Source organism: Chiloscyllium punctatum, chromosome 17 (genome assembly GCF_047496795.1).
Source record: "Chiloscyllium punctatum isolate Juve2018m chromosome 17, sChiPun1.3, whole genome shotgun sequence".
Classification (NCBI taxonomy): Eukaryota; Metazoa; Chordata; class Chondrichthyes; order Orectolobiformes; family Hemiscylliidae; genus Chiloscyllium; species Chiloscyllium punctatum.
The window spans coordinates 47796323-47812336 of record NC_092755.1 but is presented as its reverse complement, the minus strand read 5'-3'; the positions used below and the strand labels follow the sequence as shown (position 1 = coordinate 47812336).

At 38.9% G+C, this 16014-nt stretch overlaps 1 protein-coding gene across 4 annotated transcripts in view; it reads left to right on the top strand.

The window, feature by feature from the left end:
* Nucleotides 1–16014, top strand: part of pisd (phosphatidylserine decarboxylase) — a 101627-nt gene that overhangs the window by 14474 nt on the left and 71139 nt on the right. For 2 of the 4 annotated variants that reach the window (XM_072587081.1, XM_072587082.1), the window contains exon 3: nt 6066–6247. In XM_072587081.1, the coding sequence (XP_072443182.1) occupies nt 6066–6247 (182 nt within the window). Of the gene's footprint in view, nt 1–6062; nt 6248–16014 lie in introns of those variants that run through there. The other 2 variants (XM_072587079.1, XM_072587078.1) reach the window with 2 other exon arrangements.

Genomic DNA, 16014 nt, shown 5'->3' with positions numbered 1-16014 from the left:
GGTTGAGCAATCTCATAAGATAATGGTTAAGCTGAGGTTGATTTCTAAAGAGGGGGAATTGAAAAAATATATTGAACTTGCATAGAAAGAGTGGCATGGTTGCTCAGTGGTTAACACTGCTGCCTCAGTGACAGGGACCCGGGTTCAATGCCAGCCTCAGGCGACTGACTGTGTGGAGTTTGCACATTCTCCCAGTGTCTGCGTGGGTTTCCTCCGGGTGCTCCCATTTCCTCCCACAGTCTAAAGGTGTGCAAGTCAGGTGAATTGACCATGCTAAATTACCCACAGTGTTCAGGGAAGTATAGGTTGGATGGATTAGTTAGGTGAAATGCAGCCCAATAGACTAGGGGAATGGGTCAGTGTGGACTTGTTGGGCCAAATGGCCTGTTTCTACACTGTAGGGGTTCTATGATTCTACAAAAAGATTTGAGGATGAAAGTGGAACTGAGAAATTATAAACATTAGCAATGACCAGACTGACATTTTTTCTTTCGCTTCTGAAAAGGCGAAGTTTGAACGGTGATTTACAGAAGTATTTAAGGTAATGATGGGTTTGACCGGGTGGAAGTGGAGAAGATGTTTTAACTTAGACTTGAGTATTAATACGTGTGGTGCCTAATAAATGCAATAGGAATGCTAAGATACATTCTTTAGAGAGTACTTAGAATGTGAACTCTGCCACCACAAGCTGTAGTTAAAACTAGATGTGTTTAAAAAGGAAACTGGATAATTGTGATTGATCCATGGCTCAGTGGTTAGCACTGCTGCCTCTCAGCGCCAGTGACCCAGGTTCGATTCCAGCCTTGGGTGATTGTTTGTGTGGAGTTTGCATACTCTTTCCATGTCTGTGGGTTTCAGCTAGGTGCTCTGGTAAAATGCAGGGTTAAAGGGATAGGGTAAGGTTCTAGGTCTGGGTGGGATGCTGATCAGGTGTCGGTGCAGACTTGATGGGCTGAATGTCTCTTTCTGCACTGCACGGATTCTACAATTCGAAGCACTTGAGGTCATGAGATAGACAGGTCTGATATCATTAGGAAAGAAATGGGCAATGGGAAGGCTTGTGTGGAGCATAAATACTAGCACTGAGTATTTGGGCCAAAGGACTACTGTATGTCGTCGGCTTGATATGTAAAATAAACCATGGCCCATTTAGTTTCCCTTCTCCTATCATTCTAGCTATACAGTAGAATGATAAAGGAGTTATTGGTTCAATGAACTAGTTTGCAATAAATCCAGGCTGAAGGTGAAGAAATCCCAGTGGCAGACAGTCAATCCATATTCTGTATCCCAAGATGTCACCCTGTTTGTTGTCTGAAAGAGGTCTATTTAATTTGAGTGGACCAGTGCCAACTGCTTCTACAATCTCCCTAGGGAGTCTATGCTAGTGCTCTTACCTGCATGAGAAGCAATTGGAAATACATTACGTATGAAGCAAGCAGGCTGTGAGCAGATAATGCGAAATAATTTAGCTATTTGATTCCTCTGATAATCCTAAATACACTTACACTATCATTTTTTGACCTTTACTTGTGAGGATGAACTCAGTCTTGATTACCCAATACCTCTGTTCCCTCAATCATTCTGATTGTCCCTTTTTTATCCTTTCATTGGCTGCAATATCCTTTTTGTGCGATGACGATTAGAGCTCTGCACAATAGGTATAAGTGTGGTTGCCACAAAGCTTAAGAAGACCTCAATGATTTAGCTCAGTATTGACCTTTAAGAACATTGTGTTTTTTTTTCTTTATTCTTTTGTAGAACAGGTCATGTTTAAATCTGGAGGGTTTAGTTTGGGATACTTTTCATGTGCAGCCCTTGATTTGTACCTGAAATTCCTGTTGCCAAGTAGGGCAGGTGACTGAAGTAAAAATGGGGGACCACTTTGGGTCTAGCGATCATAATTCTATTAGTTTCAAAATAGCTACGGGAAAGGATAAACCTTGCATAAAAGTTAAAGCTTTTAATTGGAGTAAGATAAATTTTAGTGGCATGTGATAAGAATTTTCAAAAGTTGATTGGATTAGACCGTTAACAAGTAAAAGGGCATCTGACAAGTAGGGGGCTTTCAAGAGTGTGATGACAAAAGGTTAGAGGCATTATATTCCTGGTAGAGTGAAGGGTGAGGCTGGTGAGATTAAAGATCAATCGATGAATAAAGACATTGAGGTTCTAATCAAAAATAAAAGAGAATCTTATTTGAGATATAGACAACTTGGTTCAATTGAATCTCTTAGTGTGTGTAGGGGCGTTCTGAAGGAACAAATCAGGAAGGCAAAGGGGCAATAGTATTGGCAGATAAGGGTACTACGTTAAGAACTAGGACAACTAGAGAGAAAGTAAGACTCCTTAAAGATCAATTACAATTTTTAAAAGACAGTTGGATAAGTACAGGAATAGGAAAAGTTTGGAGGGATATTGACAAGGCGCAGGCAGGTGGGACTAGTTTGGGATTATGTTCAGCATGGAGTGGTTGGACCAAAGTGTCTGTTTTCATGCTGTATGACACTGTATAACTAACTGTTCCTTCACTCCTGTGTTTAGAAAGCTATAGTCATCGAGTCAAACAGCACAGAAACAGACCCTTTGGTCCAATCAGTCCATGCCGACCATAATCTACAAGTAAACTAGTCCCAACTGCCTGAGGTTGGCATAAATTCCTCCAAAGATTTCTTATTCATGTGCTTATCCAAATATCTTTTAAATGTTGTAACTGTACCTGCAGTCACCATTTCTTCTGGAAGTTGATTCCACACATGAGCTAGACTGTGCAAAAAATTGCCCCCATACCTTTTTTAAAATCTTTCTCCTATCACCTTAAAAGTTTGCCCTAGTCTTGAAATTCCCCACCTGAGGTAAAAAGACACCTGCCATTCACCTTACCTATCACCCTCATGATTTTATAAACCCCTATAAGGTCATCTCTCAACCTGTGCTCCAGTGAAAAAAAATCCCAGCCTATAGATCCTCTCCTTATAACTTAACACCTCCATTCCTAGGAACATCTGGTGAATCTTTTCTGAACCCTGTGCAGGCTAATAATTTTGTTCCTATAACACGGTAACCAGAATTGAACACAGAACTCCAGAAGAGGCCTTGCCAACATCTTGTACAACTTTAACATGATGTCCCAGCTTCTGTACTCAAAAGGTCTGGGCAAGCGTGCTAAATGCTGCCTTAACTACCCTGCCAATATATCATGCAAACTTCAAAGAATTATGTACCTGAACCACTAGAGGTCTCTGTTCTACAATACAGTAATCCCCCAGACCCGTGGGCAATACTTTCCAAGATCTACCATGGAAGCCTGAGACTGCAGATAGCTGCAAACCCATTCATTTAAGTGGGAAATTTACCTTCCCAGCAGCCCCATGGTCCTTGGTTCTGGAAGCTTCCCTGTAACGTGTATGGGCCGTGGTAAACTACGGGTAACTGAAACAGCGGTAAACGATTTCACGAATGCAGCGGTCACCCAGTACTACCCAAGGCCCTACTTTTAGTTCTGTAAGTCCTGCCCTTGTTTGTTTTAGCAAAATGCAATATCTTGTGTTTATTGACCTAATTGATCAAGATCTCGTTTGTAAACTTAGATAACCTTCACTGTCCACTATTGGATGTCACCAGTCATGCACAAACTTACTAACAATGCGTTCTACATTCTCATGTAAATCATTTATGTAAACAACACACAAAAGTGGACCCTATACTGATCCCTTTTGAATACTGCTGGCCACAGGCCTCCAATCTGGAAAACAACCCTCCACCACCACTGTCTCCTGCCATTAAGCCAATTTTGTATTCAATTGGCAAGCTCACACTGAACCCTATGTGATCTAACTTTACTAAATAGTCTACCATATGGAACCTTGTCAAACGCTTTACTAAAGTCGAAGTAAAGAATGTCAACCGCTCTGCCCTCATCAATCTTCTTGGTTACTTCTTCAAAAAAATCAGTCAAGTTTATGAGACATGATTTTTTTATGTACAAAACCATGCTGACTATCTAATCATTCCTAGCCTCTTCAAATGCATACAAGTCCTATCGTTCAGAATCACCTCCACCAATTTACCCACCACCAAAGTCAGATTCACAGGTCTGTAGTTTTCAGGCTTCTCCTTACAGCCTTTATAAAAATAAAAGCACAGCATTAGCTACCCTCCAGTCATCCAGCACCTCACCCATAGTTAAAGATCAGATAAATATTTCTGCAATGGGCCACAATGTCGTGGGATACACTTGATCAGGTCCTGGAGGTTTATCCAGATTTATATTTTCTAAGATCTCCAGCGCTTCCTTTTCTGAAATGTGAACTGTTTTCAAAACATCAATATTTATTTCCCTGAGTCCTTTAGCCTCTGTTTCATTCTCCACAACAAAAAGCTGACAAAATATTCATTTAATATCTCTCCCATCTCATGAGATTCAACACAAAGATGACCTCTTTGAGCTTTAAGGGGCCCTACTTTCTCTCTAGTTGTTCTCTTGCTGTTAATGTACGTGTAGAATCTCTTTAGTATAACTTTAACCTTATCTGCCAAGATTATCTCTATCCCCTCTTTGTCCTCCTGAATTCCTCCTTAAGAATGTTAGAAGAAGGTTGAGAGGTGACTTAATTGAGATGTATGAGATAATCAGAGGATTAGATCGAGTGGGCAGTGAAAGCCTTTTTCCTCAGATGGTGAGGGCTAGCACGAGGGGGCATAGCTTCAAATCAAGGGGTGATAGATATAGGACAGATGTCAGAGGTACTTTCTTTACTAGGAGAGTAGTAAGGGCATGGAATGCGCTGCCTGCAACAGTTGTAGACTTGCCAACTTTACAGACATTTAAATGGTCATTAGGTGGGAATATGGACGAGAATAGAATAGTGAAGGTTTGATGGGCTTCAATTTGGTTCTATGTTCTATTGTCACTGAACAATTTGTACTGCTCGAGATTCATTTGAACCCCAGTTGCCTATGTCTAACATATGATTATTTCATATTCTTGTCTGGAACCATTGTTCCCTACTCCTAACAACCTTACCCTTCACTCTAATACATACATAATAACCCTGAACTCTTCTTATCAGATGTTTGAAAGTCTCCTACCTATGAGATATCACTGTCTACTCCAGTCAACTTTTGAAAGTTCTTGTTTTGTACTATTAAAAATTACCCTACTCCAATTAAAAAAACATTTTATGGAAAGCTTATCCTTTGTCATAACTATTTAAAAACAAATAGAATTATGATCACCAGACACACAATGTTTCCCTACTATCACTTCAGTCACTTGCCCTGCCATATTACCCAAGAGAACGTCAAGTTTTGCTCCTCCTCCAGAGGGAGCATTTACATATCGATAAATGTATTCAAGTAATTTTTTTTGAACAAATTCCTCACATCCTAACCTTTAATGCCATGTTACTCCCAGTCAACGTTTGGAAAGTTAAAATCACCTACTATTACAACATATTATATTATTCTTAAATCTATCTGAGATTGCCCTATATATTTGATCCTCAATTTCCCTCTGACTATTGTTTGGGGCCTATTGTACAATCCCATCAAGGTCATCATTCCATTCTTATTTCTAATTTCTACCTATATATTTTCATTGGATGATTTTTCAGAAATATTTTCTCAAGTTACAGCAGTAATGTTTTCCTTCATCAAAAATTCCACTCTCCATTCTCTTCTTTATAGCCTTTTTTATTCCCTTTTTTTATAGCTCCTGAAACTCAGAACGTTGAGCAGTCCTGTCCATCCCTGAGTGAAGTTTCTGTAATAGCTGTGATGTCCCAATCCCATGTTCCCAAACGTGGTCAATTCATCAGCCTTACCTGAAAGACCGTTTGCATTGAAATAAGTGCAGCTTAATTCTTCAGAGTTACTTCGTTCTCGACTGTATTATATGGTTCAATTTCTTTCCTCCAGATCTAACTCCAGTTTGGGAAGTCAAAAACAATTATGCTACTTGTGTTTGTGAATACAGTGCAAATATTACAAAGTCATTGTACTTAACAAGCGTGGAGACTGTCTGTTGGTAGGCTCATCTAATCTCCATTTGTTTTTGGTCCAAGCAGATCACCGGATTCTGCAGATGATCACTTTTGGAATTGTGACTCGGGTCCGTCCTTTGCACTTGTTGGTGGCCACAGGTGGCGGGTATGTGGGATACTATCAATATCATAAGTACAAGCGGCGTGAACTGGAACACTGCGGATTAGACGAGCTGGTGAAGGAGAGCTTAGCTCCTGCATGGCAGGTGGGTCAATGGACATGGTGACTGCACACCACAAATGCTACATGTTTTATTGCAATAAGACAGGCTTCCCTTGCTTCAAGTCATGGATGGAGATCTGAAGCACAGAGAGACGTTCTTTTACAGGCATTTTCCAATAACTTAGATGTGATGCCATTGTGAAACTATGTGCTTCAAATCATTTCTGCACAGATTTAATGGCTAAATAATTTATTTTCTTTGAGATTCTCTTATATAATACTTCTTGTTAAGCCCCTACCCTCATGTTTCTCTCTCCTGGGTGGTTTATGTAAACTGGGAAGAGCAAATTTATTTTCATGCACAATATTTTCTTTATATTATCTTATTTCTTTACATTATATCCTTTCATTTTTTTTGAAAATAGACTAATTGAATGCGAAAAATGTACTGTGGTTCAAGCATAGGATGATTAACGTTTAGCTTGGAAATTTACGGAGAGCTTGAATGAGTTAGTATAGAACTGATTATAGACTGTATGGGAAGGAAACAACTGGTAAAAGATTGATTCAAGCAACACTGCAAAGTAAAGAGCAGCTGTCTAGGGCTGAGCTTGGGTGAAGTTAGGGAGTTCACCAATTAAAGGAATGATTGGGTAGATGACTAAATTTAAATAAATCTACATTGCTATGAGAGAAATGAGTTACATCTGGACAGGGCAGGTTCTGACACACTGTTAAAGTAATGAGATTGAAACTGAAGGTAAAATAATAAATGTATATTTAGGAATGTTCACCAAAAGGATTTTGAGAAAGTTGGGGAACTTGATGGATGAGTATACAAGGATAATAGGGCTGAGCTCTGGTAAAGTTAGGGATTTCACCTACAATTATGGGAATGATTGGTTATGAATAGGAAAGATTTAGAGGGATATGGGCCAAATGTTGGCAAATGGAAGTTATTAGGATGTTTGGTCGGCATGGATGAATTGAATTGGACCGAAGGGTCTGTTTCCTTGCTGTACAGATCAATGACTTTGACTGTAAAAGGACTTCAGTGGAACGTAAAATAGATGTAGTTGTGGGGTGACTTCAAAAGAGGAGTTGACAGTACTGGAGTAATGGGCATGGGCAAGTGAGGATTATGGAGAAAAGGGCCTTCCTTGGAGATAAATGTTGCTTTGAGAAACATTGGAAAAGAGGGTGTTTCAGAGGTCTTGAATGGTGCAAAGTGTATTCTGTCAGATGACTGCAAGGTGGAATGGTACCGAAGTGATGATGCTCAGGGGACTGAGGGTACATTTTGGTGGGATGTGGTTTGGGAGAATGATCCTGGAGGAATAGGCTTCAGGGAAGTGAGAGATACCACTGGGATGGGCTTTAATGGGGACTGGATTGCCCAGGCTTTTTCTTGAATTGTTCTCTAATAACCAATTAGGAGTTAAAATGCGCCACCAAATCACAGTTTTAACACAGACAAGCTATTTGGCTGCTGTGTCTGTGCTAACTGCTTGGAAGAGTTCCCTTTTATTTGTCTGTAACCCGCAATGCAATTCCTCATCCTGAAGTACCTATTAAACTCTCTCAAGTTTATTTATAGAACAACTTTTTGTTGTATCTCTGAGTGAATAGACTTTCCTCTTTCCTCCCCTCTAGATCTGTGACAAATGATTTTTAAGATCTGTAACCCCTCATTAAGCCAAATGCTAGTGGGAACAAGTCATTTTCTGTCTAGTGTTAGATTATTTAATCTCTGCAGATATCCCTAGTTTAGAGAGCTTTTTAAGAATTTTTTTTGTTTTAGAGGTGTTCCATCCTTGACTCGTTAGCCCTAATGTCAATTTTCAGTTTAACAGTTATCATTGCGCATGCATTAAGAAACATGCCAAAAAATTTGTTTCTTAGCTAATCCAGTTTACAAAATGTACTGCAACTTTCATGGGAAATGTTAATCTTCAAATATAATAGACAATTCATATTGTCAAATGTAGCCTGGAAGATGAGTTTATAGAATAGATTTAGAACACTACTTCTGGGAACAGTGTGTTCTGGAACCAACCAGGGAACAGCATCTTTTAAGAGTGAAATGTAATGTAACAAGATTAATTAATGACTTTTTAGCAAAATATTTTGGCGGAGTGCGATTATAGCATAGAATTTTAGACTCAGTTTAAGGGTGAGAAATGTGGCTCGAAGTCTGATCTTTAAATTTAAGGTAATCACAGGAGCACAGGCAAACAGTTTGCAAAAACGTAATGGGAAAGTAGGTGAAAAGATAAGATTGTGGAGAATCTGTAGCAGACATTTAAGAAGATATTTCATGACTCTTACCCTTTTCCAAGCAGAACAAACAACTACTCAAGAAGGAAGCAACATTTGTGGCTATTTAAGGAAGTTGAGGATAATATCAAAAATGTGGAATGCTTCAAAAATGAGTGGTAGTTCAGAGAGTTTGGAAAGTTGTGGGAGCACATAAATGGAGACTGAAACAAAATAACCAAATTACAGTGAGAGAAAACAAGCTAGAAATGCAAACACAATCAGTAGAAGCTCTCTATTAATGACCTGGATGAAGGGTCCCACTGCATTGTAGCTAATTTTATTAATGCAAAGGTAAATAGGCAAGTGAGTTGTGAGTAGGATACAGAAATGTAGCAAATGGTGTATAATGTGTGGAAAGTGTGAGATTACTTTAGAAGGAAGAATGTCAAGTTTTAAGTCTTACTTAAATAGGGAGAGGGATTGGAGAATGCTCTAGATGTAATATGGTCTGGTTGTCCATATTCATGATTCATTAACAGAAATATAGGCATGTCCAGCAGCTAATTAGAAAACCAGATTGAATATTGACTTCATTCAACTGTACGAGACGTTGGTGAGAGTGCACCAGAGAACTATACACAGTTTGAATATCCTTAAGGAGAGATATATTTGCTTTGAAAACAGTTCTGTAGATTGATTCCTGGAATTAAGGGGTTGTCTAATGAGAAAAGATTGAGCAGATTGGGCCTGCACTCACTGGAGGAAAGAATAATGAGGTCACTTCACTGAAACATGGAAGGTTCCAAAGGGGCTTGACAGAGCAGATGCTGATTTTTTTTTTCCCTTGTGAGGGAGTCTAGAACTAGTGGGTACAATTGGAAAATTAGACGAGGAGGAATCTCTTCTCTGAAGCGGTTGGACTTTGGAATGCTCTTCCACAGAGAACAGTGTGGATGCTGGACCATTGAGTGTGTTAAATGTGCAGATAGAATTGATTGGATTGTGGGGAACTGGCAGGTACATGGAGCTAAGCTGTAGTCAGATTAGCTGACTGGCTACTTCAATTTTCTTTATCATTGCACTCATATGGAGATAGATCTGAATATTTTGGTTTTGTTTTATGTTTCAAAGTTTGCTGCCAGGCTGTGACTTTGTTTGGGTGGGAAGGAGAATTGCACAGTTCAAATCTGCCATTGCATAATGGTTCAGCTAGTTTTCTGATGTAAAGATGCATTTTCTACTAATGTTTTTTGGCGTGATAGTTTCCGCATCTGCTGCCGTTGTAATGAACCTGGGCAGTGCAGTGTCCAGTGAGAGAAAGGTGGGCCCTTTTGGTATGTTTTCTGATGGCAAAATTAATTTTGTTAAATGCGTTTTGGCAACATATTGCGCACACTAAACGAAGGATACAATTTTAAAAACCTAATATTTAGCTCGTCACTTTTTAGAAGGTTTTACGTTGTACTCACGTTTCTTTAACCTGATGTCACTACTGAAGTTGTTAGTTTTCCCCACGTTTCCAGTTCTCCTTGCACTTTGGAGGCTGAGTCACTAATCTGCAAAGCCTTAACTGTTCTCACTTTGACCTGCCCTGCCTTTCACACCACCTGAACCAGCTCCTCACCGGACATCACCAGACCATTGTGTAAGCTGCACATTGGAGTTTGCTTGTGAAAAGCTCTGTGTTAACACTAAATCAGTAGGTGTCACGAGTCCTGCAGTATGGTGCTGCATGGTTGAATTATTGTTTTTCTTTTCAAAACTGAACATGATATGAGATGGAATTTTGAATGAGCTGCCAGGCTTGTGCTTCAGATGCTCTGACTGTAAACAGAAAAATCACTTATTGTTCAATATTTGTTTTAAATGCATGTGTTAAGCTGCACAATGACTCTGTACAGCATAATGTGTTGGTACATAGAGATGTGATTTGTCCCCTGGAACAAAACGGCTGTTGCTATCGTTAATGTATCGAATTTTTGTTTCATCGTGATCTGTAAGAGTGTGATGATAGGTTAGATGCTTGAGCGTTGGGATTGTCTGTTCAATCTGTTGACAGACCTTTGTGTCCTCTGGGATCTCCAACTTAACCTGTGTGCCTGCTTCTGATAGCACCAGTCCTATTGAGAACAGGGTGAAAGACCTTGTCTGCTGTGCAGTGTTGTCAGTATTGATGTATGGTTTGGTGTTAAGGCTCTCTGAAACCTGTTTGATGAGAAACTTACTCTGTTCTTCTAATTGCCCAATATTGACTGGAATTGTAACCTTGAGATTTTTCATTTGTGAGAGAACGAAATATTCTCAACTGCTTGCTTTTTACGTGTGTGTATTTCTCAATGCTGCATTGTCAAAGCTGAACACTATAGTTTCTACCCCACCCCAGTCTGTACCAGTTGACAGAGTTGCAGTGAAATCTATTCTGAGTTGGGTTCCAAGCAAATTTGTTGATCTTTGAAAATTATAAGTTGCTGTCCTGTTTAAACTCAAGGTATGTATGACATGTTGACACTGTGAGTTGTCATATTGTTGAGTCTTAAGCATTCTCCTCGAAAGTACGTACATTTCTATAAGTAAAGATCATATTTATTCATTTTGCATGACATTTGAATGCTAATATCTGCAGGAAATCTATCTAGTGCTGTATGGAGCATTCTGGTATAAGACTTGAAAGAAAATTGATGCATTGTCATGAAAATTGCAACATCTAGTTAAGCCTTATGATTGATTAGTGTTGAGTTTTGATTGCTTTAATGATCCATTGTGCAAGCAAGCACCTGATATGTTATTTCCCCTTGTTTAAAATTGTTTCAGAAATAGCAGAGATTACTAGATGGCACATTTAAGCTTGGTGTTGAATATTGCTTTAGGTATGGAAGATGGTATAATCCTAATATTGCTTCCTGTTTTTTCATACTGATGCGAAAACGGTTTTGAGAAAATACATGTAATTTCCCAAATGGTGGGTGCCACATGTTAACTATTTATAGACATTGTACTCCCTCCATTTCAGAAGCTGAAATGTCTGTGTTTGCATTAAGCAAGCTGTATTTCCTTAAATTAATTTGCATAACCATGATTACAAAGCTGATTGTTCTCGTTCAATGGCCTTTGAATGTGGGCTGAGCTTATACTTTTGCATGTTCCCTCAAACAATGGAACAGCATTGGAACAATGGAACAACACGGGCAAGCAAAGATAAGGTTACTGCAAAATCTATTCCAGGCCGGTGGTGTGATGCTGTTTTGGAGCACAGTTCTGACTCATTTCTTCCTGTACATCACAGCTTCCACGTGAGGGAAGTAACAAGTCTAGAGTGATTGTCTGCAGACTGTCTTAAAGACAAGGACGGTGAAGAATTCATCTGCTTTGTGTTGTGGCAGCTGCTTTTTAAAATTTCTTTTAGTGTATACAGCTGAACAGTAGTTTCAGAAAGACTGGAACTTGTATTGCATTCATTGTTGTTCAGGTTGATGTGATCCAAGTTCCTCGGTTGACCCTTATTAATGGTAAATTACTTACTGTGGAATACAATTACTGCATCACTTTTGAATGTGGGAGATAATGTTTCTGGACAATGCTTTCAGTTATATTTATTTACAAACAAAATAAGAACTGGGAGCAGGAGTAGGCTGTCTGGACCTTCGAGCCTGCTCTGCCGTTCAATAAGATCATGGCTGATCTTTTTTTGGACTCGGATCCATCTACCCATGCTCTTATCGTATTCCTTAATTCCTTTATTGTTCATTTTTTTAAAAAGTCTATCTTAGCTTTAATAACACTAACTGAAGTAGTGTCAACTACTTAGCTAGGCAAAATAATACTTAACAGTAAGATATTATACCGAGGTTCGAAATAAACAACAAATAAGTAAAACAGTGGCGTCGGGATTATGTTACAAAGGGTTAATGCAGTGCCTACAGCACATTTTTTTTTAAACAAGCTGCAAAATCTCTAGAAAATGCAGGGAGATGTTTTCTGAGACCTTAAAATTGTAAGAGTGCATTTTCGATGTTGATGAAATTAGTCCTTCACCGTTTAGATTTAAGATTATGGGACAATGCCACAGTGATGCAGCCTGAGAGCTTTTAGAATCACTCAAAATCCGAAGAACCAGACAATGAACTGCATAAAAGGAACATGGGAACAAGACTAATTCATCGAGGCCTTATTGTCATTCAATGTGTGACCTAACTTTGTATCCACCTTTTGTTCCATGTCTTTTAGATTTTTATTAGTCAAATTTAATCCAGATTTATAATTAACAATTGGCCTAGCTTGTATGATCATTGCCTGAAAAGCATTCCAAACCGATATATAATGTGTTGCTGGACTTCACTCCTGATTTTAATTTTTAAGCTTTATCATCTCGTCCTAGTTTTGTCAAAGTCAAAAGTCACACAACACGAGGTTATAGTCCCACAGGTTTATTTGAAATCACAAGCTTTTGGAGCTCTGCTCCTTCATCAGATGGAGACTTAAACCTGATGCAGGATCAGTGCTTTGAAAGCTTGTGATTTCAACTAAGCCTGTAGGACTATAATCTGGTGCCGTGTGACTTCTCATTTTGTCAACTCCAGTTCAACACCAGCACCTCCATGTCGTACTTTTGTCAACCAGGGAAATGTTTCTCCATCTACCCTGTTAGATCCCCTTAATATCATCCCATTACCACCTTTAATTCTAGATGGTACAAACCTATTTTGTAACTTAATCCTTGAAACCACACAGATATTTGGATTAATCTATGCTGTACTCCTTTCAAAGCTAATTCTGCCCAGACTATTGTCAGTAACTCGGTGTTGTCAGTTCAGGTGTACAAGTATCACACCCTGACCAGTCCTTCAGTTATAAATGGCAGCATTTCATTTGACATTTTGAAGCTCTGATATTTGATGATCTAGATCCCCAAGTCTAACCAAGTCCTCTGTTCTCTTGTTCTTGGGTGCAAAGTGAATGACTTCATACTTGCCTATATTGAAATCCACTGCCATTTTTATCTATTCAAGTTATCTGTTAATATATGTTTATCATTGACAAACTTGAATATATGACTTGAATATATCAATCTAAAGGAATGATCCCTGAATCTAAAGAACTTCGGAAAATCATAATTAATGAATTTCTTTTCCTTAAAGCCCTGGATGAAAACTATCTGGTCCTGAAAATTTGTCACTGGCATTGTTTTCTTCAGTTCTGTTGCTTACTTTATTTGTGGTGAATCTCTATCCTTGATTCAACCTTAATTTCCTTTAATTGCTATCCTATTCCTCTACTGGAAACATGTCTGCACTTTCCTTGTTTCATTTATATTGCTGTTGTCAATTTTTGGAAAACGTGCATAGCTCTTAGCCCCAGCTGTTTTATCTAGATAATTATCAAGTTTCTTGTCTTGATTTTGATGTTCCTTTACACGTTTCTTTCTGTATTTACTCTTTATAGCTCTCCCCAGCCTATCTGTTTTGTCACTTTTTGCTGTTCTATATGTTTCCTATTTATCAGAGTCTCTCCCTTTTCGTATGTTTTTCCTTTCTGTTATCCCTTACCTCATTAGATGTCCATGGCTACTTTTTTTATATAAGTAGATCTCTTGCACCTTAGATGTATAAGTTTGAGTAAAGTTTGAAATGGATGCTGCCACACTGGAACAAGCAGATAAGTTTAAAAATTTAAGGCAAATGATTACAGAAGTTGGCAAATGTGTCTATTTTTCACTCATTCATGGGGTGAGGGTGTTGTTGGCACCCATTGCACCTAAGGTCTACTTTGGTAGGTCAGCAATCATTGCGCAAGAGTCAACCTATGTTGCTATGGATCCGAAATCGTATGTATGCCAGACCAGGTAAGGATGGTAGTTTCCTACCCCAGAGCACATTTGTGAGCCAGGTGGGGTTTTCCTGACAATTGGCAATGCTCATAATTAGATTCTTAATCCCAGCATTTTATTAAATTCAAATTCTACGTTTTCTGAGGCAAGCTTCAAACCCAGGACCCCAGATATTATCTAGGTCTCTGAAATAGCAATCCAGCAATGTTATCACTAAACAGACACCACCACCACCACCACAACCCCCCCGCGATATAAGGGACAGAAGTTAGATGAGCGCTAAAGCAAAAGCAATTTTGTGAAAATGTGTTAACGACAAGAAATCTCCCAATTTGTGACAAGGAAACAGCACAATATCTATCCACTTTCCTGTTTGTCTCAACAACTTGACAATCAACAAAAATCTGTGGAAGAAAGTAAAAACTTTTTGAAATGTGGATGAATATTCTATAGACAATAAAACAAATTTGAACAGGTACTTGACATTGCAAGAGGGAAAAGAACTAGAAAAAGTGAAATATGGAAAAGGGAGTGACAGTATTTTGGTAATTTTATAAGAGCTGTAAACCCACCGTGATGATTTGGAGAGCGGAGTGGAGGTGTTGACCTTAGCTTGATTGGGTGACGGTGTAACAGAGCAGTTGGAGATGTGCTCACTTGTGAATGAGGATAACACAAGGCAGATGAGTGTGGCATTCCATGGCAGCTGACTCCCTGGCAGAAGTAGCTCCAATTGAATCTATCTTTTGAACATTTTACTCAGTAACAAAATCGCTTAATGTGGGCAGGTCTATCCCATCCAGTGACAAAAGCCTTAACTTAAACCTCAAACTGTGGCAGCTGCTTTCTGTTTTTATCTTTCACCCTTTCATATGCAATATTAAATTAATTTATAAAGACTGCTGTGAGGTAAATGTTGCCATACTGGTAGACCATTAACTATATCCGGCTCGTCATAGTGAATCGAAAATAACCTGCACTGTTGCCAGTTCAGGGATATTGCTGCAGAGCACGAGTTAGCTACCTTGCTGATGTGAGCTCGTTTGCTCTGTCAATCTGTATGAAAAGTTTAAACCCTCTGTTATAACTGATCTGCCTTCAAAGCTTTGAGTTTCTGTACTGTCACTCCGCATTCACTGCACGAGGGCCTGTACATAACTGCCATCACTTTACGAGAATCTTTAATATTTTTTAATTCTATCTATAAAGTCTCTTTTTTTATCTCCTCTCAAAGAAGTTATTCCTCCACAATTACTAATTCTACACTTGCATATCTCCAATTTTCTCCCTCTCACCAGTTTGTTTGGTTAATTAGCTTTCAGTTCCTGACCATTGTGGCAGCCATATCTCACTAATGGCTAGCATGTTGCACCATCCAAGTTAAATTTGCAGCTGAAGTTCATTCAATTTGTTCCTTCTGCTCCAATAATGTACCAGTTAATGAGTCCAGGATACTGCAGCAGCGCACAACCATCCTCCGATGCATAGATTGCATCCAGAGTAAAGCCCAATACCTTGCCAAATTTCAAAATCTTTGTCCTCCGTTTTGAACTGCAGTGAAAAGTCCCTTTCTATTTTGACTCTACTTCAACTTTATTTTAACATTGGTAAAAATTTCCCTTTTTTTGGTTTTCTGGGTGACACCTGTCCTTCACTGACTGTGTTTATTATTGGGAGGGAGAGCCTGTAATTTCCCAGAGGTGTTGGGTTTTTTTTAACTGCACCTG